This window comes from Diabrotica virgifera, chromosome 9 (genome assembly GCF_917563875.1).
Source record: "Diabrotica virgifera virgifera chromosome 9, PGI_DIABVI_V3a".
NCBI lineage: Eukaryota > Metazoa > Arthropoda > Insecta > Coleoptera > Chrysomelidae > Diabrotica > Diabrotica virgifera.
The window spans coordinates 185,339,533-185,366,725 of record NC_065451.1 but is presented as its reverse complement, the minus strand read 5'-3'; the positions used below and the strand labels follow the sequence as shown (position 1 = coordinate 185,366,725).

The 27,193-nt window shown below is 31.9% G+C and overlaps 1 protein-coding gene across 1 annotated transcript in view; it reads left to right on the top strand.

Annotated features, from left to right (window-relative positions):
- LOC126891812 (uncharacterized) overlaps positions 1–27,193 on the top strand; it is a 999,773-nt gene that overhangs the window by 656,735 nt on the left and 315,845 nt on the right. The window contains exon 3 of the mRNA XM_050661086.1: positions 25,541–25,702. Coding sequence (XP_050517043.1) covers positions 25,541–25,702 — 162 coding nt within the window. The remainder of the gene's footprint in view (positions 1–25,540; positions 25,703–27,193) is intronic.

Genomic DNA, 27,193 nt, shown 5'->3' with positions numbered 1-27,193 from the left:
TGTATACTGTGTACTATATACTACACACATCGGCGTACGTTTTACTTTATGTTTTGACTTAATTTGTTTGAAAATGAATCGTGACACATGGGAAAAGTTATAGCGGACGAACAATACCTCAGCTAATGGCTCTCCCCTAGGACCATCCTAACTCCCCAAGTAAAATCAACCAACGGCACCAGTCTAACTTTGAAGTGTAGGGTAAGTAGAACCTAAATCCAAATTTTCATGCAATTCGGTGGTGACACCGAAAAATACACGGTACCGCCGTATTTCACGTTCAGTTACTGGCCTATAAAGTTATCTGGCCCATCAACTAACCTCCCCCACGACAAACTGAACCGACGGACGTCGGGAGGCACGAAGATCATCGTCTTCAGGAGATGACTTCGAAGTCGTTAGATTTATATCTGTTAAGGATGCGGGCCTAAATAAAATGGACATTGGGCTTTTCTCGCCCTCGGCCCTTTTATGGCCCGCTATCAGTTGGGCTTTCGCAAGCTGGGACTGTTACTTTTAAAGCAAATTTTATTGTCTTGGATGGTTTTCTTAATCGATTTTCATAAAATCTTGCTATTAAATCAGATCTATACTCTACCCCACATTTTCTAAACGCGAGAGATTCCAAATTTTTAAGAATGGTAGTAAAATATACAAAGTGAGTTTAAAGTATGCAACGACTCCAGTTTTTATAGATTTTGGTTTGTCAGGGTCTTATGATCCGGGATCCGGCCAATATTATAAGTGGTATTAACATTGTTGTCAGATCTTCCAGATTTTCGAAAATTTAATTAACTTTTTACTTTAAATCAAATACCCTATTCTGCCCTTTGAAATCTTTAAGGAATTGATTATTTTTCATATAATGTTCCAGATACCTAGATTCCATAATTTCGGATTTATTGCTACATTTACATTACATTCGCCAATGATAGAATAATACATGACGAATAAACTCATTTAGTTTGAATAATTCTCAGCAATCAATACCCTAATAACATATTAACGAGGTCTACTGTCAATAAATTAGTAAAAAGTTTATCGAAACGGGTTTAGCAAAAGATTTATCAAAATCTCAGCGCAGAATCCCTACAGCAGCTGAAAACAAACTCATGTAAGATGTATGTCAATATTTGAGTAGTAGAAAAATTGGAATTTTAGAACACCAGTAGAAGGCGATTACAGCAGATTCTCAAAAAGTTATCCATTTACTTCAATACAACAAACTATACGACTTTTAAAAATCCTCTTTTATTTTTTGAATATTGGCAGGTTTTGTTTTGTAAGCGATGTTTTTAAGTTATCCCACAGAAAATAGCCCAAAGAGTTTGTATGATGTGATCACAGGTGCCTTTCGGTAAAATCTCGTCTTTCAATCCACCTTCTGGGAAGCATATTATTTAGGTATTGCCTAACCATACACGTATAGTGAAGTGGCATCTTGTTGCAGCCAAATATTGTCATTTTACTCTGGGCTAATTAGCAAAATACAAGGAATAGCTATTTGTATAACAAGGGAGGAAAGTGCTTCTTTTCCTCCCGAGAATGAAGTTTACTGCCCGACGCGTAGCGGAGGGCAGTAATCATTCAAGGGAGGAAAAGGCACTTTACTCCCATGTTATACATATGGTTTTTCCACCTTCCTCAAATAACAAGTCATTTTATCATTTTTACTTAATTTATTTATGTAACTAACCAACAAAATTTATTAGAACTAAAACTAGCAAGTAGGTACAATATAACTGTCAACTGTCAAATATAAGTCAAATTATTAATGTAAACATTGTTAAATCAGAATAACAATTTAGTGTTTTTTACCATTCTACAAAATACAGAGTGTTTTTAAATAAACGTTAAAATGTATAGATACTTACGTAATAGAAAATAGATATTGTACAGGGCGTCAATAAGTTATATTACATGAATGAAATACCATGACGTCACTTTTACTTTTCCTCCCTAGGGAGGAAAAATATTTTCCTCCCTAGGGAGGAAAAGTACAACTTTGCTCCCTACAATCAGGTCCGGAAAAGTATACTTTCGGTAGAGGTAGGTGGAAAAAGTTATTTACCAGCAATTTTATTGCTAGAATCGAATCTTATTATTGTATGTATTAATAATATAGGTATGCAAAGTCCGCAGATAGTGTGCTACTTTTTTATAAACAAAATGGCGCCAAAACATGCTCTATAACTCCAAAAATTTTAACTTTACACCAAAAATACTCAAATAAAAATTCACCGCAATTAAATTCTGCATAGAGACGTGTTTTTCTCGATTCACTTCGACGAAACCTTTCCCCGGAAAAAGCGGGTTTTTCCAACTAAATCTTTATTTTTCAACTAAAGTTTTAGATAAGTAACTGTTAATCAATAATTAAATAACTTGGTAATATAAAAGCCGTTTTCATATAGATTATAATTCCAGAAGCCCATAGAAATTGAATAAACAGTTTAGCAACAATTGAATTGTTAATTAAAAACTTACGGTCGCTATAATACCGAGAATAATTATGATGCATAAGAATAACTATGATTTTTTCATAAAAAGACACTATACCCATCTAATGTACTTTATAGAATTGAAACTGGTCTATTTAAGCGGCCTCAGGAATATTTTAAAATGATAAACAATTTTTTGGCTTATAATCAAATAGAATATCTCGGGAAATATTAAACTAAATTAAATTTTGAAAACGGAATTCGAAAGGCAGTGGCAGAACGCTTCTTTTAAAAGAAAAAATGTTTAATTATGACGAGTGGTTCCTGAGATACAAGCGGTCAAATTTGACCGGAATTTACGGCAAAGATATAAACAATAGGATCATAATTTTCAAACCATCACTTTTTATTTTTGTCCTCTTTCTCCACACTAATTTTCATATCTTTAAAATACTCATAACATATATTATTATAATAAAAACTATCGATAATACGTGTGAAAATTGCCAAAAATAGCAAAATTCCAATCAAAAATTAGGTTGGAGAAAATGGAACCCTCAAAGTTCAAAATCGGTATACGTTAAAAAAATGCATTTTCTCGGCTTCCCATGGAGCAATTTCCTTCATTCTTTTTTTTTTTTTGTTTCCTAATAACTCGAGTAGAGCCATCGAACTAACGCATTATTAAATGTCAAACTTGCTTTTGTTTTGTTATAATAGATTAATTTATTTATAATAACAGAAAACTACATATTTTTCCAGTTGTAGGCTTTTTTTAGATAAACTTACTACAAATGTACCTTTTAAAGTTAAAAACATAAACATTCTCATTTGAAAGCTGTATAATTATTTAAACAATTTTTATTTAAACAAATTAAAATTTTGTGTTATAATAAATAAATTAATTTATTATAACAAAACAAAAGCAAGCTTGACATTTAATAATGCGTTAGTTCGATGGCTCTACTCGAATTACTTGGGAACAAAAAAAGAATGAAGGAAATTGCTCCATGAGAAGCCGAGAAAATGCATTTTTTTAACGTATACCGATTTTGAACTTTGAGGGTTACATTTTCTTTTTGGAATTTTTTGATTGGAATTTTGCTATTTTTGGCAATTTTCACACGTATTATCGATAGTTTTTATTATAATAATATATGTTATGAGCATTTTAAGGATATGAAAATTGGTGTGAAGAAAGATGACAAAAATAAAAAGGTGATGGTTTGAAAATTATGATCATATTGTTTATATCTTTGCCGTAAATTCCGATCAATTTTGACCGGTTGTATCTCAGGAACTACTTATCATATTTAAACGTTTTTTCTTTTAAAAGAAGCGTCCTGCTGCTGTTTTTCGAATACTGTTTTTATAATTTAATTTAGTTTATTATTTCCCGATATATTCTATTTGTTTATAAGCCAAAAAATTCTCTATAATTTTAAAATATTCTTGAGGCCGCTTAAATAGTCCAATTTCAATTCCATAAAGTACATTAGATAGGTATAGTGTCTTTTTATGAAAAAATCATAGTTATTCTTATGCATCATAATTATTGTCATTATTATAGCGACCGTAAATTTTTAATTGACAATTCAATTGTTGCTAAACTGTTCGTTCAATTTCCATCGACTTCTGGAATTATAATCTATATGAAAAAGGCTTTTTACATTACCAAGTTATTTAATTATTAATTAACAATTACTTATCTAAAAGTTTAGTTGAAAATTAAAGATTTTGTTGGAAAAACCCGCTTTTTCCGGGGAAAGTTTTCATCGAAGTAAATCGGAAAAAACACGTCTCTATGCAGAATTTAATTGTGGTAAATTTTTATTTGAGTGTTTTTGGTGTAAAGTTAAAATCTTTGGAGTTATAGAGCAAAATTGAAAAAAACACGATTTTCCTGCGCCATTTTGTTTAAAAAAAAAGTAGCACACTATCTGTGGACTTTGCATACCTATATTATTAATATATACAATCATAAGATTCGATTCCAGCAATGAAATTGCTGGTAAATAACTTTTCCCAAAAATGGCCTATTCTCCGATAATCAGCCCAGACTATTTGGGATATTGTTATTTTCCAAAAGTTTAGAATAATGAAATTTCTGCATTAAAATGTAATTAGAAATACTTACTTGGATTTATAAATAACCGAGTGAGCTAACTTAGATATAATACTATTTTGTAATAAATCTAAATACGCCGGAGCATTTAAGTTTCCCTCAATTGAAAAGGAACGAATTATGTTGTATGTCACCTATTGTATACATTGTCCTTCTCACTAGACATACATATAACATATATATCATCATCATACAGCCTTCTGCGTTCAAAATTGAACATAGAACTTTCCTAATTTCTTCCAGTTATGTCGATCTTGAACTTCGTGTAGCCAATTCTAAGCGATTATTTTGACGCCGTCTGTTAATAGCGCAATTGGATTATATTTGTACTAATCTACATCCAGATCTGGCTGAGTGTAGAGTGATTCCCTATTTTTCATCGGATCATGATCCCATTCTATGTGAATTTCTCCTTAAGAATCCACCTCATACAGCCAGATGGGGTAGAATTTTCAGCAAAAGAAATTTTGACAGGTTTATCAAATTATGTAATCAGGAGGATTGGAATAATATTTTTTGCTCTCCTGATTTGCTCCATCAATTTCATCACACTCTCATGAAGATTTTTAATTTGGCATTTCAAAAAAGAATTCTTAAAAAGAAAAATAAGAAAACTTGGGTTACTAGAGGAATTAGAATTTCCTGCAAAAACTTAAGATCGTTAAACTACATTAAAAAACATATAATATGCAATGATGAATTTTTGATATATTTCTATAAATATAGGTCCATATATAGGAAGGTTACTAAATTAGCAAAATGTATATCTTTTAAATCTAGAATGGAAAATGCCAATAATAAACAAAAGGAATCTTGGCGTATAGTTAATAATCTTAGAGCTAAAGTTCCCCAAACTACTGATGTAGTCTTAGACCCTGGTGAGCTGAATGAATATTACTGCTCAGTAGGTCCAGAACTCGCTGGAAAAATTTATTCTTCTTCTAATCCAATGCATTTTTTAAATGGAGTAAACATTACAAATTATTTTTATTTTCTTCCCGCAAATTCGGCTGAAATAAAAAATATTATACAAAGCATTAAAACCCCTATGGCTGCAGGCTGGGATGATATCCCATCTAAAGTTTTATCCCATCTTCCTGATAATGTTCTGAAAATTTAGCGGAGGCAATTAACACATCTTTTTCAACAGGTCACTTTAGCGATTGTTTAAAATGTGCTAAGGTTATTCTTTTATATAAAGGTGGTGACCACGATTTACCTGCTAATTATCGTCCTATCTCTTTGTTACCATCGCTTTCAAAGGTTGTTGAAAAATTGGTCAAAATCCGAATGATGACTTTCTTACAAAAACACGATTTACTTTCTTCCTGCCAATTCGGTTTCTAGTCATTGAAAAGTACATATGATGCCATCTTAGAATTCATGGAAAAACTATACTTAGACTTAAATAACGATTATGTTGCTGCTGCAGTTTTCTGTGATCTATCTAAAGCCTTTGACTGTGTCAATCACAAAATACTTCTTAATAAACTGGAAAGATATGGTTTTAGAGGCACTACTCTAAAGTGGTTCAGTTCATATTTGGAAGACAGATGCCAGTCTGTATCAATCAATGAGCGCTATTCTAGTAATATCTTTATTAATTGTGGCGTACCTCAAGGCTCTGTCTTGAATCCTATTTTTTTCTTGATCTATTTTAATGACATAATTAACCTCGATATTAATGGCCAGTTTACTATATTTGCAGATGATACCACAATTTTATGGCAAAACAAGGACTCTAAGGTACTGAACAAGATTATTAGTAGTGATATGCTAAAAATCTTAGAGTGGTGCAAAGCTAATCATTTGACATTTAATTTTTCAAAAACCAAATTAATTTCTTTTAAGAATGATCTAAACAACATTACTCTGGGTAATGAAGGCATTTGTTCTGAGACTGTTAACAAATTTTTAGGTCTCTATATTGACAATAAACTTAAGTTTGAGCAACACACTGTATACTTAAGCAAAAAGATATCATCGGGTTGCTTTGCTGTCAAATCAGTTGCACACCATTTGGATTTCAAGATTGCAAAAAGTGTTTGTGTGGCCCTGATTGAATCTAATTTGAGATACGGTATTGCCTTTTGGGGTAGCTGTTCTCTTCATCATTTCAGTAGAATCTTAATGCTACAAAAGAGAGCACTTAGATATTTATGCAGGGTCAAGTTTGGTACATCATGCAGGCCTCTGTTCCGGAAACATGCTATCTTGACGCTTCCCTGCATATATATCGTTGAATTAGCGTGTTTAATTTTTAAAAAACATAAGAGGATATTGGGACAGATTCCCTTTATAACACTCGTCTAACTTACGATATTCCACTTCCAATTCCCTATTCTACACTAATTAAAAAATCATTTATTTACACTGGAAGGAAAGTGTTTAATCACCTACCACTCAATATAAGATCTTCAAGCAATATTTTTGTATTCCGAAGAGCAATCAAGAAGTTTTTATTATCTAAATGTTATTATAGTATCGAGGAATATTTTGAGGACAGTTGCGCTAATTGATGGCTTTTTTTTATTATTTTTTTTTTATTATGGAAATTTTATAGTTAGTATTTTAATGTATCTTGTTCTGTGTTTGTACTATACCACGTTCTGTTTTATAAATGTAAACTCATTTTTAGAAACAATAAATCATCTCTGTCTCTCTCTCTCTCTCTCTCTCTCTCTGTCTCTCTCAAATGAGTATTAAACTAAAAAGATTGGGACAGAAAAGAAAAGCAAACCAGGTAGACGTCTATCATTTATGTAGCCTGGAGGTAAAGTAGGAACTGCAAAGATATATTAATAATAATTTAAAAATACTTCATGAAAAAGAAACATCTCAGCCAACGAACAACATAGATAAAAAATGGCAAAACGTAAAAATAGCGATAACGAGTCCTGCGAAGAAAATTGTGACTAAAGAAAAAACAAAAAAAAAGCAAAGATGGATGACTGATAAAATTCTTCTTCTCATGGACAATGGGATAATAATGAAAGAAAAAACGAACGAAGGTATAACCAAAAACAGAAAGAAATCAAAAAAGAAATCAGAATAGCAAAGGAAGATTTTTATAAAAGAAAATGTAAGGAAATAGAGCAATTGCAGGCAAAACATGATAACGTGTGATCCAAAATTATTGTCACCATAAGTGGCTCTGAACGACAGAGATAGCTATACAGTGCATGTCTATTCTTAATTCAGATATATTACTTTCCAATTTACGTCAACTTAACAAGAAAAGTTAGGTTATGTATAGAGCTGTTGGTGGTAGACATATACAGCATCGTGTTTGATTTTATTTATTATTGTTACTTATAATTTTGTTAATTCTTTTTATTTTTGATTAAAGTTCTGTGTTAAAGGTTTTGACTGATTTTTTATGTTTTATAATGTTAATCAAAATTAATTGATAAACCAATGATATAAATTCAGATTAACACAAGACATACGTAATTTTTTGCAGGGCTAGCTTTGATCCCAATAATTGTGGATCGCTCGTTATTTTTAATGTTCATAAAAAAGTGAAAGAACTTGCAGGTACACAAAAACGTAAGCAGCCAAATATCCTGTATAATGTCAACGGAAACATAATAACAGAACTAGAAGAACAGTTGAAGACATGGAAAAACTATGTTGAAGAACTCTTTGCAGATGATAGGCAACAATCTGAACTAAGTAACATACAAGGAGACGAAGGTCCAGAAATAACGGAAGAGGAAATAATGTACGCACTAAAAGAATGAAAAACGGTAAAGCCCCAGGTCCAGATGAAATACCAACGGAAATCCTTAAACTGATAGAAGAAGACTCGATCAACATTTTAGTTGAACTTTTAATATCATTTATACATTAGGAAAAATGGGTCTAGGACATTTCGCCGTCGCCGTTTCGCCGTCGCCATTACTTGTATATAGGTTTTGAATGGTTTTCTAACGATTATATTTCGAACACTTTTGCATAATGATGTTTTTTATTTTTGATACATTAAAAACAATTGAAATTGAAATCCCTTTTCTCAATATTGTTTATTTCCGGGAATCTGATAATAGTCATATTTTTAATACTGTAATATCTTATTTTTCAGACGAAAACAATGTATAGTTGAATACGAAAATATAACTTGGTTCTACTAGCAACATCAGCATTTTATTTACACTGACATTTAGTATAAAAAAACAGTTAGTATGTTATCACGTTCTTGTAAACTTAACCAATGCCGGGATGGCGACGGCGAAACGGCCGACGGCGAACTGGCTCGACGGCGAAGTGGCTCGACGGCGAAACGGCGACGGCGAAATGGCGACGGCGAAACGGCGACGGCGAAACGGCGACGGCGAAACGTCCCAGTCCGGGAAGAATACCACAAGAATGGCTTTTATCCACCTTTGTTATTATACCAAAAAAGATGAATGCCAAAGAATGTAGTGATTACCGTATAATCAGTTTGATGAGCCATGTACTGAAAATATTCCTGAAAATTATACACACTAGAGTACACAGAAAACTGGAAATGGACATCAATGATACCCAGTTTGGATTCCGAAATGGACTCGGAACAAGAGAGGCGTTGTTTACACTGAACGTTATGTCTCAAAGATGTCTTGACATAAATGAATATGTATTCATGTGTTGCATAGATTATAACAAGGCCTTTGATAAAGTGCGGCATGATCATTTAATCAGACTCCTGGCAGAAAAGAATTTAGATAAACGAGACATCCGACTAATAGCAAATATGTACTACAATCAGAAAGCAGTAGTGAGAGTAGAGAAAAATACCACTGAAGAAATTGAAATAAAGCGAGGTGTGAGACAAGGGTGTATACTGTCACCAACCCTGTTTAATCTCTATTCCGAAGACGTAATGAATAGAACACTCTCTGAGCAATCCATAGGTATTGAAATAAATGGTGTTAGATTAAACAATCTGAAATTTGCCGACGACACCGTTCTGATCGCAGAAACACTTGAAGAGCTACAGACATTGGTGAATAATATAGCAGACTGCAGCGAAGAATATGGACTATCTTTGAACATAAAGAAAACTAAATTTATGGTAATATCGAAATCAAAACGAAATGTCCAAAATTTATATTTACATAATGAAATTATCGATCGAGTTAGCAAATACAAATATTTAGGCACTTTAATAAATGAAGACAACGATAGCTCAGCAGAAATCAAAATAAGAATAGAAAAAGCCAGATCCATATTCACTAAAATGAAGAGAGTGTTCTGTGGAAGAGATTTGAGCCTTGAAATGAAACTTCGCCTGATGAGATGTTACGTATTTTCTGTGCTGTTCTACGGAATGGAGTCATGGACGCTGAAAAAGATTGATACCAAAAAATTAGAGGCATTTGAACTGTGGATGTATCGCAGAATCTTGAGATTATCATGGACGGAGAAAGTCACAAACGTCGAGGTCTCGAGAAGAATGAATAAAGAAAAGGAAGTCATATTTACGATCAAAAAACGAAAACTGCAATACTTTGGACACATTACAAGAGGCGAAAGATATGAACTGCTTCGAATAATTATGCAGGGGAAGATAGCAGGAGAAAGGTCCATAGGAAGAAGACGAAACTCCTGGCTAAAGAATCTACGGGAATGGTATAGCTGTAGGAACAACGAATTGTTTCGGTCAGCAGTTTCGAAAATACGTATAGCCCTGATGATCGCCAACCTTCGGAACGAAGATGGCACTTGAAGAAGAAGAAGAAGACATAAATCATTTCACAGCTTTAAGTACTTCTTTGTACTACAGTGTTAGTATTACTCCTATAAATTATAACAGTTACTAAATATCATATGACGTGACGTGTAACGATTTGACCTATTAACCGCTCCAACTCCCATCTACTCGGGTCTCAATTTCTCTCCGATTCTCTAAGGTTTTGTGGGATTTCTCGGAGAATTATTGTCCCGTTTTTAATTCGATTTCGCCTATGCAGCGATTTTCTTTTCTTATCGACAAAGGGGATTTTTTGCTTGACAGATTGGGTAATTAGTAGCTGGGACAGATACTAGATTGTCGAGTAGGAATTTCCCGCTTATCTGACACGGAAGAGCAAATAAAGTGAATAAATCCGTTGTCTAAAACGTCGGTTGTCTTGTTCTAAAGGAAATTACACGAGTATTGGAGGTGTGTAAATAGGTTTTGTCGTTTATTTGGGGAGATACGATTAGTCACTGCTTCGTTTGTAATTTCTGTATTACAAAATCGAACTCTTCACAATTCTTTAGTATTATTTTTTTCCTATAAATGATATTTTTGAGGAACAAAGAAATAAAAAAAAGCAACTTGTTTTTGTGATAAAAAAAAGAATAGCTGTTAGAGGAAAGGTTCGCATCTCTTTTGCTGACCTAAATAGTCCAGGAACCGAAGCTTTTCACCTCGAAATTTTTACAGAATGGATCGATTTGCTTGGAAATTTGAGAATAAGTAGTGGATAGTCCAACGATCAAAATCTATAAATATAATGCCGAAAGGCGCTTTTACCATGGGGATGGTTGCCACCTCAACTCGGGGGTGGAAATTTTTTTATTATATTTTGACCGCAAGAGTTGGTAAAAACATTCATTCTAAGCTAAAAATGTTTCATACATTTTCTGATAAAATTATTAATTTTCTATTTATTCGCTATCGAAGGTGTTAGTTTTATATCGAAAAAATCAATGTTTTTCGATAATACTCATTTACGATTCACTCAATTTTTGCCGTACAAAAAATTTTTCAAACCAACTTCTTGAGAACTAAATAAGCTACAATTCCATATTTAAACATTTTTTCGTATCTCTGATGCTAATCTTTCTATTCTGAAGAAAATGGCATTTTTTACCAAACTAAAAAATTCGTTGTTCGTTTTAACTCCAGTTTTTTAAAAACTAATCATTCTAAGCCAGTCAAACTTCTAGAATCTATTAGTAATACATAAACAAAGAAGAATGAATAAGACCAATGACTAAAAACACCGCTAACTTACATTATCATGCTTCCAATTCCATTTCTCCTATATTTTTCAAAAAAATATATTGATTTTTTAACCGTAACTTTTTTATTTTTTATCCTAGAAAGTTTGGTAAAAAATAATTTTATAGGTTTTTACAAGATCTATAAGCCTGTTCATATTAAATCTTTTTAGAGTCCTTAGTCGCAAAAAGAGGTAACTGAAAGGGTTGGTAAAGGTGGGTTTTGCATGTTATTACAAGTTTTAATTGTCACTAGCTCACTCAATTTTTGCCGTAGTAAACATTTTTGCAATCCAGGTTTTTGAAAATTAAATAAGCTGCAATTTCGTATTTAAACATTTTTTCGTATCTCTGATGATAGTATTTCTATTCTGAAGAAAAAGCCATTTTTTCCAAACTACAAAAATTCGTTATTCGATTTTAAATCCATTTTTTTAACTATTCATTCTAAGCCGGTAAAACTTCTAGAACCTATTAATAATACATAAATAAAGAAGACCAAATAAGGTCAATGACTAATTTTAATTACGGTGGTGATTAGGAGGTTGCTTTCGATCACTTTTTCGCTGAAAAAAATAGGGACTGACATTCTTTTCAATATAAGTCACTTAATTCTTGAGCTAGAGACTTTTTTTTATTTCTGGAGATAGATATTCTTAAATACTTTAAATTAGTTTCAACAAGTTATCCTCGAAGAATGCATAGTTTTCCCGTCTTTTTACTTTGAAACTACAATATTTAGCATTTGACGAAGAAGAGCTAACATATAATATGGTATAGCTCGATTACTATTGGTCTTAAAGAAAATTAAAAAAAAAATGGTTGTGTTTATTTTTTTAAAGGTACATTTTTGTTAAAAAAAAAGTTGTTTTGATAAAACGAAAACTTTTGTAGTTATTACCAGAAAATTTATTAAAAACATTGATTTTGTCGATATAAAACTAACACTATTTATAGCGAATAAATCGAAAATTATTAATTTGATCAAAAAAATGTATAGAATGTTTTTTGGTTAAAATGAATGTTTTTACCAACTTTTGCAATTAAAATATAATAAAAAATGTCCACCCCGCGATGAGGTGGCATCCACCCCCATGGTAAAAGCGTCTTTCGGCATCATATAGATTTTGATCCTTGGACTATCCACTACTTATTTTCAAATTTTCAAGCAAATTGATAAATTCTGTAAAAATTGCGAGGTTTTGTCCTATTTTGAGCTTCATTACTTGGACTAAAAAATGATATTCGATACTTGTTTCTATAATCTAGTACGATACCATATATTACCATAAGGTATAATATCAGAAGTAAGGAGTACAAATTATTACAGAGGAAGATATAACGAACGCACTAAAGAAAGCTAAAAACAACAAAGCACCCAGAACCAGGAAACAAAAATGTGACTGCCAAAATATTGAGGTGCAAGTATACTTTATACGAGCTTTCGAAAGTTTCTCTTCTTGGTTGTTTATCAGGAAATTGCTGAGGATAAATTATTAATGTTGGCTTAAAGAACCACGAATAACTCACAAACTAAAGCACTTAGGTATAGGGAATGCTCAAGAAATAAAAAAGTACCATAAAATATCATTTCACTACAATACTAAAATACAGGGTTTTCCATTTAAGAAAACGCAGAAAATACTCATTCCGAGTTTCGACCAACCCTGTATACTACAATGAAACGTTTTGCTATATTAATAATGTTTAACAATAGTAGACTATATTAAAAATCGTTTGAATATAAATAGAAATTTTGATGTTAAATGACTACAATTCTACAGGGTGTGAATATTGCTACTAAATTAACAAAGAATCGTAAGAATCTTTTAAACTACCGAGTATAATATTACAAAACCCTATATTTTATTAAAAAATACATCGAGGTGAATTCAAAAATGTAAAAATATATAGGGTGTTCTATTTAAAAAAAAAGTTTGTGTCACCCTGTCAATACGAGTAGTCCTGTATATTTGTAAATACTTTTAATTTATGGTCCTATCCGTACTTCAACTTTTACCTAATAGTATGGTATGACTTGACCCAAACCCAGACATCCGAAGTGAAAGTTATCCTCCAACACCAAATTGTTCTATATGGTCTACATAATCTTCAGAACAAAGTCACACCATTTTGAGCGTCCGATTTGGGGTGAAGAGGGGGGGGGGGAGAAATCGGTAAATTCGTAGTATTTTACGTTTTTCGTCAATATTTCTAAAACTATGCGGTTTAGCATGAACAACCTTCTATACAAAAATGTTTTACATTAAATTTGAAATAAAAAGGCTCTATGCATAATCCTTCTAAAATGAACGGTTCCAATGTTACGGAGGTAGTATAGTATAATGGGTCCAAAAAAAGGCCTAACCCAAACATCCGAAGTAAAAGTTTTCCTCCAACACCAAATTGTTCTATATGGTCCACATATTGTTCAGTAAAAAGTTACACCATTTTGAACTTCAGGTTTGGGGGGGGGAGATGGGGGAGAAGTCGGTAAATTAGTAGTTTTTAAGTTTTTCGTCAATATTTGTAAAACTATGTTTTAGCGTAACAATGTTCTATACAAAAATGTTCTACATAAAATTCAAAACAAAAAAGATCATATACATAATTGTTACAAAATCAACGGTTCCAGAGTTACGGAGGCTGAAATGTGGAGGTTTTCGATACTTTTTATATTTGTTGGGCAATTTATAATATTATTATTATTACTGATGAAAGAAATTTTCTTTCATAAAATAAAAATAAAATTTGCTATTTCAGTGGCCGATGGTATGTTAGTGATAAGCCCTTGAAGAAACGTCAACCTCACCACTCAAAATGATCATCAATTGCCCAGAAAATATAAAAAGTATCGAAAACCTCCACTTTTCACCCTACGTAACTCTGGAACCCTTCATTTTATAACAATTATGTATAGGACCTTGTTTGTTTTAAATTTTATGTAGAACATTTTTGTATAGAATATTGTTTACACTAAAGCATAGTTTTGGAAATATTGACGAAAAACTTTAAAAAAACTACTAATTTACCAACTTCTCCCCCATCTCCCCATCTAACCGAACGCTTAAAATGATGTAACTTTTTACTGAACAATATGTGGACAATATAGAACAATTTGGTGTTGGAGGAAAACTTTTACTTTGGATGTCTGGATTAGGCCTTTTTTTGGACCAATTATACTATACTACCTCCGTAACTTTGGAGCCGTTCATTTTAGAAGCATTATGCATAGTGCCTTTTTTATTTCAAATTTAATGTAGAACATTTTTGTATAGAAGGTTTATGCTAAACCGCATAGTTTAGAAATATTAACGAAAAACGTAAAAAACTACGAATTTACCGATTTCTCCCCCCTCTCCGCCCCCCCCAAACCCGACGCTCAAAATGGTGTGACTTTTTTCTGAACATTATGTGGACCATATAGAACAATTTTGTGTTGGAGGATAACTTTCACTTTGGATGTCTGGCTTATGCCATCTTTTGTTGCATCAATTGTATCATACTAAAGTATCTCTTACGAAAAACGAGTAATTGGACTTTGTCACACTAATATCCCACCCTGTATCTACTATAATTTTATAGTATGGTTGCTAACACTGGTATAATCTGGCAACAAATATGTTGATATCTTTTTAATCACCTCTATTAAAAATTGCTTTGCTGTTCAATCCTCCCCGTATACTCTCCATTAAAAGTACAATAGATTTTCACATTCACCAAACTATTTTCCAACCAATTCGAAACTTTGAATTGTTACTTATTAGAGATAACGTATTTTTCTGAGAGACCTTCGAGTCTTACTTTTGTCGACCGAATTTATTTTGACGGTTTTATTACGCGAAAGTAAACTTTTATTGAATTAAGTTTATGTGAATACGTCACAGGATCATTTATCCATTAATCATACTTGCAGTTTCCTGAGAAAAATCCGACGTGGACGTCTTTGGAACAAAACGACCTGTGAAATGTCCGCCTAGTGGACAATTTATTTTCCGTGCCAAAATGAAATGTCTCGAAGTGACAGTGTGAATGTAGTTATGAACAGTTATAGATGAAAATGGGGCATTTTTTCTAGGTAGTTACATTAAAGATTGTTTCTGTTAATTTGACTTATTTTGATTACTTGCGTTCATCAGATGAAGGCAGCCTATAGACTATTTTTTACTTTAGGTCTGATTGCCACTATGCTAAATTCAGTACTGAAATTAGTACTAACAATATTGTATCTACTGTAAAAGTGAGGTTATGTTACTTATGTGTATATTCTATTTTTAAATATGTGGATCATAACCAAATAGAAAGTTTAATCGAGCTATATAAAGGCAGATAATTTTTGTTTCTTTTACTCTAATCAATACATATAAGTTTATCAACCAGAGGCGTAGTTACCGCCATATCAACCGTATCAATTATACGGAGTCCTCCGCGTGCAGGTGCCCCGGTATGCCGAAACAAAGATTTCGTTAAAAAAAATTAAACCAACTATTCTAAAATTTCACTATTAGGTCGTTTTGAAACTGTGTATTGTTTCAGTATTGGCATTTTCGTGTAATGTATTCTTTATCCATATATAAATTATATTTATGTATTATGTAGGTAGATAATATTATATCTCTTTGCCGCCACTCGCCGTTATACCATAAGAATAGAGTTTCTTTGTGTAAGCTAGTTTTCACTGTACATTCACTGTTGGCTGTGTGTGAGGCATTGTATAATGTCGAATTACAATTTTTATAATAGCTTTACCTTTGAATATTTGAAACAGTGTGTCTTGTTTGGGAATCGGTATTTTCGTGTAATCTATTCTTTGTCGATAAATTATTTATCTTTCGTTTAATATCCAGTTATGATCCTATATTAAACTAATTTACTTAAAGCCGAAACGTAAGGTCAATTATTTAAGCCCCACAATTCAAAATAAAATTATTAGTTTACATGCTACTACAGTTAAAAAATTAGAAAAGATGCATTTATGACGATTATTTTGGATACAACTGAAGACTTGTCAAAAACTGACCAACTTTCTGTAGTTTTTCGATACGTGTCAATAGTAGAAAACAGTGAGTGTGTGCCCAAAGAAACTAAAATCTGTCAGTCTTTATTGGGGTTTACATTAGTAGTTGATTGCAGTGCAAAAGGGCTTAAAACTCTTATTTTCAATTCTGTGACAGAAGATGGAATTGATTTATCTAAATGTAGAGGGCAGGATTAAAATGTAAAAGTTATGTCGGGTTGATATGGAGGATTGAAATATGATATTATATCCTTTAGCATAAAACAATAATTGTTTAACCAATCAAAACCAAATTTTACCGATTTTTAAGTTTACAATTTTTGTATATAATTTTTGACAATAAGGGGTAGTTTACACCCCTAAAAATAGTCAACGCCCTTGAGCATGATATAGAATATGAAGTACAGGGTGAGATGATCCTAATCTCAATTTTTTTTATGTAAATCGATGCAAGCCGAAATTATTCTTTTATGATAAGTCAATTTTTTATGTATAGCTAAAACAAGGGTGGTTGTAAGGGTTGAAATATTATGATAGTATATCTTACAGCATAAAACAATCATTATGTAACTAATAAGAACCAAATGTTGACAATATTAAAGTTTAAAATGGTATTTTATAATTTTTTACAACTAGGGATAGTTTTCACTCTTAGGTTCAAGCCCAATTAGGGCTCAATATAGAAAGTGAACTAGAGGGTGAAATGAGCCTAATCCCAAATTTTTGTACAAATCGATGCTGGATGAAAGAATTGCGAGGTTTTGTCATTTTTTCAGTTTCATTTCCTAGACTAACTGTTTTCCCAAAAACATGTGTTTGAGCGCAACGTTTCATGTACATTAATTTTTGGATATGGTAATTGAGTCAATACTCGCAATCTTTAGTTTGTATTTTTATTAGTTGTTACATAATCGTGGGGCAACCGGTTTCGAGTCTTACAATATATGACTCATCATCAGGCCCAGTACAAAAAAGTCTTCTTTTTTTGTACTGTAAAAGAAGACTTTTTTGTACTGGGCCTGATGATGAGTCATATATTGTAAGACTCGAAACCGGTTGCCCCACGATTATGTAACAACTAATAAAAATACAAACTAAAGATTGCGAGTATTGACTCAATTACCATATCCAATTGTATAATGGACTCGCATTGGCAACCCTTTCATCACATTAATTTTTGTTTAATTTTCATCTCTGGCTGAAATTTCGTGGCTAATTTTATAGCGAAATACGAATATGGTGTTTGTTTGGAACTAGCAGAGTGTATTGATTCCTTTTTAATGGAAAGTTGGGTAATGCGGATTATTATAGTTTCATTTAATTTCTAGTTCGCACTTAGTTGTTTGGGCTGAGTTTTCATAAATGAACCGACAAACAATCGTTGAGGCTTCACTGCAGGTGCGTTTGTAAACACCGTAATTAGATTAATTTGCGAAACTTTAACTATTCGAATTTATTATTGAGTAAATTTCGTTTTAATTAGTATACTTTACGATGTTTACTTTTGTATTTATTTTAGAATTCCCGGTTTTAGAGTTAAAATAAATCGTATTGCATTTTATTTTAAACACACAGTATCTCAAAGCAAAAGTTTCAGAAATTCTAGTATTCTTTCTGTGTAATTTTTTTATACGAAATTAGAAATTTACACCGTCAATTATCGAATACAGATCAATATCCGATTATTAGCGTTATTATTAGACTATAGGTAACATTTAAGAAAATAATAATTTGTAAATATACACGAGCCTTTGGAAGAAAAAGAAATTGAGATGAAGGAAGAGTTTTACATGTTTAGAGCAAGTATGTATATGAAAGTATATATCCCCAAGTATGATCCTAAAATAGTTATTGGAGATGTATCTCAATGTAAGGAAATGGAGGACGATTTTAAATCAAGCCATAAGCATGCTTTTCTCGAACTGTTAAATATGTATTATTAGGTAGATCATAAGAAATATTACATAGCTTGATAAAGTCTCAAAAATGTTAATTTAATTAAGTTTATTGTAAAAATTATGCAGCAAATATTTTTTATCATTTGTCGGAAATTTATCGGTCGTTTGATTCATATAATAAAATACTAGATAGCAGACTGGTAACAAAAAATATAATAAAATACGCTATAGACGCTATTCAGGGTGTTTCAATAATAATTGTCCATATAGTAACTGGAGAAACCTTAGCACAAAATACGAAGATTTAACCTAAAACACTTTAATAAAATGTGGTTCCTTACTGAGTTACAGGGTGTTTTATCTAAAAATTTAAAAATTATTTTTGGTCGGCATTTTAAAACTATTTGACGTATCCTTTTCATACTTGCCAGAAAGTGCGAGTACTGTACACCCTACTAAATTATGATGAACAAACGTTTCTAGCTGTTAGAAGAGGCGTACGACAGGGGAGAGTAAATGGTTTACCCTTCTCAAATTCTACCGCACTGGAGAAATTACTATTTTAGTGCCATTTTTAGATTAGCCAATACTTTTTACGTAAATAATATACTCTTCATTGGTAACGATAAAATCATTAGTTTTGGAGATATTTGAAGTTAAATATGAAACGGCACAGTTAAAATTAAAAAAAAATTTTGTACTCAGTATTTTAAAACTATTTGGCGTATCCTTATCATACTTGGCAGCAAGTGTAGGTACTGTACACTGTGTACACCCTACTAAATTAAGATAAATATACGTTTCTAGCTAGTACCAGAGGCGTACGACAGGGGATAGTGGCCAAAGTATTTGACCCTTCGCAAATTCTACGCCACCGACGAAATTGCTATTTTAGTGTACCTAATTTTTTGATTTTTCAATACTTTCTATGTAAATAATACATTCTACATTCGTAACGATAAAATGATTAGTTTTCGAGATATTTGAAATTCAAAATGAAGCGACACAATACATTAATCAAAATAATTGTGTCGTTTCTTTTTTAACTTCAAAAATCTCGAAAACTAATGACTTTATCGTTACAAATAAAGAGTATATTATTTTCATAGAAAGTATTGGAGAATACAAAAATTTAACTAAAATAGTAATTCCGCCAAGTGCGTAGAATTTGGAAAGGGTCAACCATTCACTTTCCCCCGTCGTACGCATCTGGTAATAGACAGAAACGTTTGTAGTTGTACAGTACCGATACTTCCTGCCAAGTATGAAAATAGTATGAATAGTTTTAAAATGCTGAGCAAAAATAGTTTTTAGATTAAACACCCTGTGACTCAGTAAGGAACCACATTTTATTTAAGTGTTCTAGGTTAAATCTTCGTATTTTGTGCTAAGGTTTTTTCAGTTATTATATGCACAATTATTAATGAAACACCCTGTATACATTGCTCAACAAATTTATTATTAATGCTTATTGAAGCTTAGTCTTCATTTATGCACGGTTTATCAAAATGAACGATTAATTAAAAAAGTTTTAGTCGATGAATTTGGCATCATTAGAAAATAAACCCTTATTCCCCCTTAATTGTTTAAGAGTCATTATTTCTTCTAAAGAACGCTGATTTGTTACATCCTTATTATGTTCGAGCATTAAATGGCTGGATATTACAAAACTTAGATTTTAATTATTTGAAAGCTTTTATTTTGATTCAAATAAAAATTTAAATCCTAATTTTACTGACAATAATGATTTTTTTTTTAAATAAATTATTTATGTTTATTAGAAATATTTTAGTCAAAAATTATCGAAATATAATATTAGATAAATAGATTACACCTGTTTTAGATTAAGCATATATAGTCGACTCTATATTAAAAAAAACGGTGTATTTTACCGACTTGAAGCAAGAGTAACTTTTAGTATTAGAATACAGTAGAATCTCGATAAGTCGGCCCCCGATAACCCGGAAGTCCGGCTAACCCGGACCGATTTTCATCAGACAAACATTTCAACAATAAAAATGTATGTATTATGCTAAAACATTTTATCTGTAGCCTCTTCTGAAATGTCTTAAAAATATCGAGTTTCATTGATAAAACTTCGCTTCGACCATAATGTAATATTTGAGAGATAATGGGTATTTGTGTAATTTGAACTATACCATAGTAAAAATGACTTATAGCACACGGCGGCGGCAGAGCGATGTTAATTATCTGGGGCTATCCCAAACAACAGGCACCTGTTATTCCTTTATTTATTTCCAACTGTCTTTAAAAAAATTATTTTTTAAACACTGGTCTTTTAAACAATGAAATAGCCACTGTTCTTAAATAACATAACATTGCTCCGATGGCAGACGAAATTGATACAACCGAAACTGACTGAGTTTTTTTACCTAGAAATGAACAATTCTCTATACCAGGGGTGGGCAAAAGCCGGCCCGCGGGCCGGATCCGGCCCTTTTCCTTACTTCATCCGGCCCGTTGAAAAATCCCGAAAGCAATTTTTTTAAGAGCGTACGCGCAAAATTTCGGACAAATTCTTTCTAAATGCATTTATTTTTTTCGAATCCTGAGAAAACTAATAAGTATTTATGAAAAATTTGAACGCAGAATGAAATATTACATTATTATAGAAGGCCGAAAAGTCCCTGAACACTTTTATAATGTTTATTTTAATGAGTCAGAAGGGTGAAAAAAGAGAAAATTTAATGCGATTTTTAATTTGACAGATCTCATTCAAAAGAAACTTTTTGGTTATTCTAAGGGACTTTCGGCACTCTGTAATAATGTAATCTTTTATTCTGCGTTTAAATTTCTGCATTGGTCCGAAATTTTGCGCCTACGCTCGTAATCCCTTTTATGCGATTTTGTTGAAATCAACAGTAGGTATTAGTGTTCGTAGTGTTCATATAAATAATGAATCTGTATCTTCTGCTTTTCTTAAAATTGTCTGTGTTTAACCCGTCCAGGCGCGAATATTTTTCGGTCACGGCATTTGTCGTCTACCAGGACTCCTTTTCCTTCGATTTTACCCTTCATAATCAGCTGCTGCAACAACAACGACTTATCATTTCTAAGTATGTTCTCCTTCTTCTTGCTGTCTTTCTCCTTTTATTGAAGGTCAAAAGTTCTCTAGTCCTTCCCCATTCTGTGCACACCATTTCGTTCGTAATATGATCGGTCCATGGTATTTTCAAAATTCTCCTAAAAAGTCACACCTCAAAAGGTTCCAGATTTTTCATTAAGTCAGCATTAACAATCCAATGTTTTGCTGAAGATGGGGAAGGAATGCGAAGTCATAAAAACCATAAAACGAGAAACGTGGAATATCTAGGCCACGTAATGAGATGGGAAAAGTACTCCCCGCTGAAGCTCATAATCCAAAGAAAAATCTTGGGAAAGAGAAACCTGGCACGTAGGAGGATTTCCTGGTTGCGAAATTGAAGGGAGTGCTACGGGTGCAGTTCAATACAATTGTTAAGAGCTGCAGCCGACAAAGTTAAGATTGCTGTGATGGTAGCCAACCTCCGATAGAACATGGTACTGCAAGAAGAAGAAGAACAATCCAATAAAGATGAATAGAGTAGACATAACATTTTTATTATTATCCCACTTTTTCATAGCGTTCTCGGCCTTCCGGTTTCCAGCTTCGTCGGTTGTTGCATTCGCCAGAGTGAAGGTTCCTATCCGACATTGCCTCCTGAATGCCGCCTAGTCAGGATTGTTTCGGCCTTCCTCTCTTCCTTCTTTCCCTTGGCGTTCATTTTAAAATTTGTTTTGGCAGCGTATCATCGTCCATTTTTTCTACATGACCATACAAGATCAGTTGTCTCCTTTAAATTTCGTCTAGGATGGTTGACTTGACATAACATTTTACCATCCGATATCAGATTTGCAGATTGAATCTTTGGTTACTCAGAAATTTCTTCACCTTCAAAAAGGCTGATCTTGATTACTCTATTCTTTATCGAATTTCTAAATTTCATTTTTAATCTGGATCCTGGTTATGGCTTAATATAACGGATCATATTAATAATTTTGTAATTTTACTGGGCATACATTGTTCGCATGTACACATAAGTAAGACAATTTATTATTACTATTATTTATTATTAACAATCAAATGTACCTATTTGTCCATTTGTTTTGAAATGGTACCTATAGTATTTTTGTCAAAAAAATTTCTTGGGAAGAAAAAAACTACCAAAAACATTAGCTTGTGCGTAGCGTGCCTACTGGGTATAATCCTCCGGCCCGGGAGACATTTTGAAAATTTCATTTTGGCCCGCGCTTAAAAGTATTTGCCCACCCCTGCTCTATACTGTCTATAGTCTAGTCTATACTATACTCTATACAAATATAGGTAAGTTAGATGTGTACTGTGCATATAATATATTATATTTCATGTTATTTTAATTTTAACGGACTTTATTTATAAGTATACCGTATTTTGTTTTTTAATAAATAATTTTATAAAATAATTTAATAAATAATAGTTTATAACTAACCCGGATTTTCGATAACTTGGATCGTCCGCGGTCCCGATTAATCCGAGTTATCGAGGTTCCACTGTACCTCATAATTTATTAATCTAGTGTCAAAAATGCTTAAAAATTAAAGATAAAAATATATGCGATAAAATAACCATTGATCTACCGAAAACAGAGGCATATGACCGGTACCTGAAATTCGCCATTGATGAAATCGATTCATCTCTCGAAGATAAATAAACGTAACAATTTCCGTTTTTCTAAATAGTTTTTTTTTGAAAATGTTTTTAAAATTCAAAGAACGAAAAATTTACAAAAAGATTTTTCTTTAGAAAACGGTATATCCTATCGACTTAAAGCAAGACCTTCTAGTACTAGAATATCTTACAATTTAATAATCCGGTGTCAAAAATGCTAAAAGTTAAGACCAAAAATTTATGCGAAAAATATCCGTTGCCCTATGCAAAACGGACGCCTATGACCAGTATTAGAAATTCGCAATTGATGAAATCGATTTATTTCTGGAAGATAAATAGGCGCACCAGTTTTCGTTTTTCTAAATAGAAAGGTTCTGTAGCTTAATTTTGATCCAAAAAATTTGAAAAAAATCAGTGTATTTTTGGGGATAACAATGTATGTTCAACAATTTTTTAGAGTTTTTAAAGTAAAGGATCGCTCATAAATAATTTTTTTTTTGAAAGAGATATTTTTTCCGATAGAGGACACTTGGGGCTACATAGGGACCTAAAAATTTTAATATGGAGCATACGGGTGGGGATTTTACCATTTTATGCCGCTGTAGCCTTTTTACCACATATATTTGTAGGGTATGTGGTGACCTTTGTCCGCTGCATCAAAGCATACAATAAAATGGGTTCCTTTAAACTCAAAAACCAACAGTTACCCACAGTTTTTATAATATATAAATGTCTGCAATCACGGAAGTTATGAAAAAAAATAAAATTTTAAAGTTCAGTTTTAACACCCTGTGTTTTCCGTAATATTAACCTTTTATTAAAGAAAATTGCCTTAAATAATATTTTATTTAAAATTATAATATATAATCATAAAATTATATTGTTCTGAAGCTATTTCCATGTTCTGGAACCATACTATCCCGTCATTGTAAGTAGTTGATCTTTCTTTTAATTTACTCTCAAGAAACTATTACCAAATTCTGACTTTATATGTTTAAATTATAAATAATATTAATAATACATAGATATACAATAAGTAATACTAAAATATAAAATATGTACTAACTCGATATGTTGTTGACTTACTAATCGTGGTATTTTCTTTCTATTCACTTTCTCTTTCAGTATGGGTAACCACGTCCTACTGCTATCTACCGAGGAATTTGCGACACAATTGGTTTCATTTAGCATAATTAGATCCGATTCTTTGATTTTTCTCTTTTTACTATCTGATTCTTTCAGGACTGTACTTGAATCTCTCCACTGAACTCTATGTTCATTATCCCATGCATGTTGACATATTTGAGATCTATCAAATTCTCTATTTTTAATATAAGACTGATGTTCACTTATCTTGGTCTTGATATTTCACCTAAATAAAATTGTTCGCATTCACAAGGTATTTTATAAATGCAATTCTTTGTTCTTTCTTCTTCATTATTTTATATTTCAGTATTACTTATTGTATATCTATGTATTATTAATATTATTTATAATTTAAACATATTAAAGTCAGAATTTGGTATTAGTTTTTTTAGAGTAAACTAAATGTAAGACCAAATACTTACGATGACGGGATAGTATCACGAGGTTTATTTACCTGGTTTTCCCTCGTGATTTACTATGGAATCTCTAACGCGAGAATTTGACTGTCATCGTTGCATTTGGTTGTCTTTTTAAAGACAAATCACATGCTATGATTTTTTTTGTAACGGATATTCTTGAGTTGGGGTTGATTTCATGTAATCGAATGAACTATCTTTCAGTAAAGTCGTCCCAGAAACGCAACTCATAAATATTGGCCATATCATTTTATAGTCCTTTACTTTAAAATGTAAGATGTATGTCGTAATTGCCAATATAAATGAGTCAGATTAAATAAATTATTAGAAGAATTTTTTGCTAAGCAACAACATTTTTGTTTAATCTAGTATTATTTTGTATTTTGACAACGACACCCGACTTGGGCGTCGAAACGTTAATAAAATCATTTTTTTGGTAAAATTGTGGCTTATTTCCCATTTATATTAATACTTAATAAATAAGTATATTTATATTATCTTATTAAATATTTTACTTAGCAACAACATTTTTGTTTATTTTATTAGTATTTTGTATTTTGACAACGACACCCGATTTGGGCGTCGAAACGTTAATACAATTATTTTTTAAATTTAATTGTGGCTTATTTCCCATATAAATAGTTAATTATAAAATTAAAATATTACAATGGTAATATTTTTAAATGTAGGATCTACTGTTTCTTTTTGTATAATTACTTAAGGACCACCCTGTATACAAAGGGTGGTCCTATATCTTACCTATATTTTTGTTGCTACTATAGCTCCCCCACAAACCTATTTCAAAACCAATCATATTAACAATAAATTTTTGTTTCAGCTAAATACAGTGTCTCGAAATCGAAAGATGACGTCGAAACGGGAATGTCGACCCTCAAGCTGACCCTCAGAAGGGGTGATTTACTAGCCAGGTTCGAGTGCAGGGTCGAGAGTGACGCTCTCAAAGAGCCAATCATATCATGGGTTCAAATCGATGTAAACGGTGAGTTTTCATTTTTTTACAGCTTTCAACTTTGGATTTCATTTGAAGAGGCCACTTGACCTGGTTTTTTGCTGTGACTAACAGACTTTTGGCACGAGCGCGATTAAATTGGTGTCGATCAAAAATATTGGGGATGGATTTTGTAGCAATTGCTGCCAAAAGCTTGTTTTTATACAGTTTAAAACTTGTATACAGGGAAGTACAATCCAAAATTCAAACAAACTAAAACAGTAATAGTAGAAATGGCAATTTCATTTACTGTCAAAAAAATTTTCATCGAAAAACGGAGAGAATTTAACCAAAACACGCATATTATTTCATTTGTAGATATTAAGAGGGAAGGGTTGAAAATGTAAAATTTTTTGGTATTCAATTACTTTAGACGAAAGTACATAACTTCAAGAATACTCTCTGAAATTTTCAGATTGATAGGAGCAAAATTCCCGGTTATACTGCATGTTAAATATTCCTACCTTTAATTTGCTTTGCAGCAGTTTCGTGACAGCGCGCTTGAGAGTATGAGAAACGTTCAATAACTGTTCCCTTCCCTTTTGTAAGTTACTCCGCGATTCAAAAACATATTCCGGTGTGCATTGATTTACGATTTGACAGATATACAGAAATTGAACATTTTTGTCAAAACTTTAAACGCGTTTTTACCAAAATTTCTTTTTTTAAAGGCTGTGGATATTGTAACTAAAAACTACTTGACCGATCCACTTGAAATTTTGCATGGATTTTCTTTAGACATTTCCTGAGGTAATGCTGTCGAGATATTGTTTGTTCTATGCTTAATTTTTGCTTAACAATAATAAATATGTTGAAATTCACTCTTTTTTGCAAAAAAAACGTTATTTTGACTTCTGAGTGATACCAAAAACTCAAAATCCTTAAAACTACAGAAAAGGGACAGCTTTGCCTCGAAAAACTCATGACAACAAAACCTTTTTGAATTTCTTGTTTCATATAATCCAATGACGAGTTCTGATGTCCACCACAAAATCCATTTTTTTAGGTGTCTCTAAAAATTTGCCACCGTTGCGTTGGCTTATTTTTCATTATTTTACTTCGAAGATTTTATTAATATTTTTTGAATTGGACTGAATATGTTTATTTTATTTAAAAATAAAATTATTTTACCATAGTTTTAAAAAAATTCACAAAAATGGGCTTAAAATGTTGATTTCAAACCATACCTCCCCCCTTAAAAATGTCTTAAACTTGTTCAACACAAACTACGATAATTCATTTCAACATTTAGTTTATTTAATTTTTATGTTAATTTATGTGTACTTGTTTTACTTTTCTATTGACACTTAAAGCATTATACAAAGTTTTCCGACAATATAAAGCGAATATAAGCGCACAGCGAGTCACTGAAACAGAATGAATTTATTCAATATCTAGAAATTATTTATTTATATTTATTTCGATCCTGTTCTCGAATCATCTACCGAATTCTGGCTCTCATTCGACTAGTTATTTGACCTG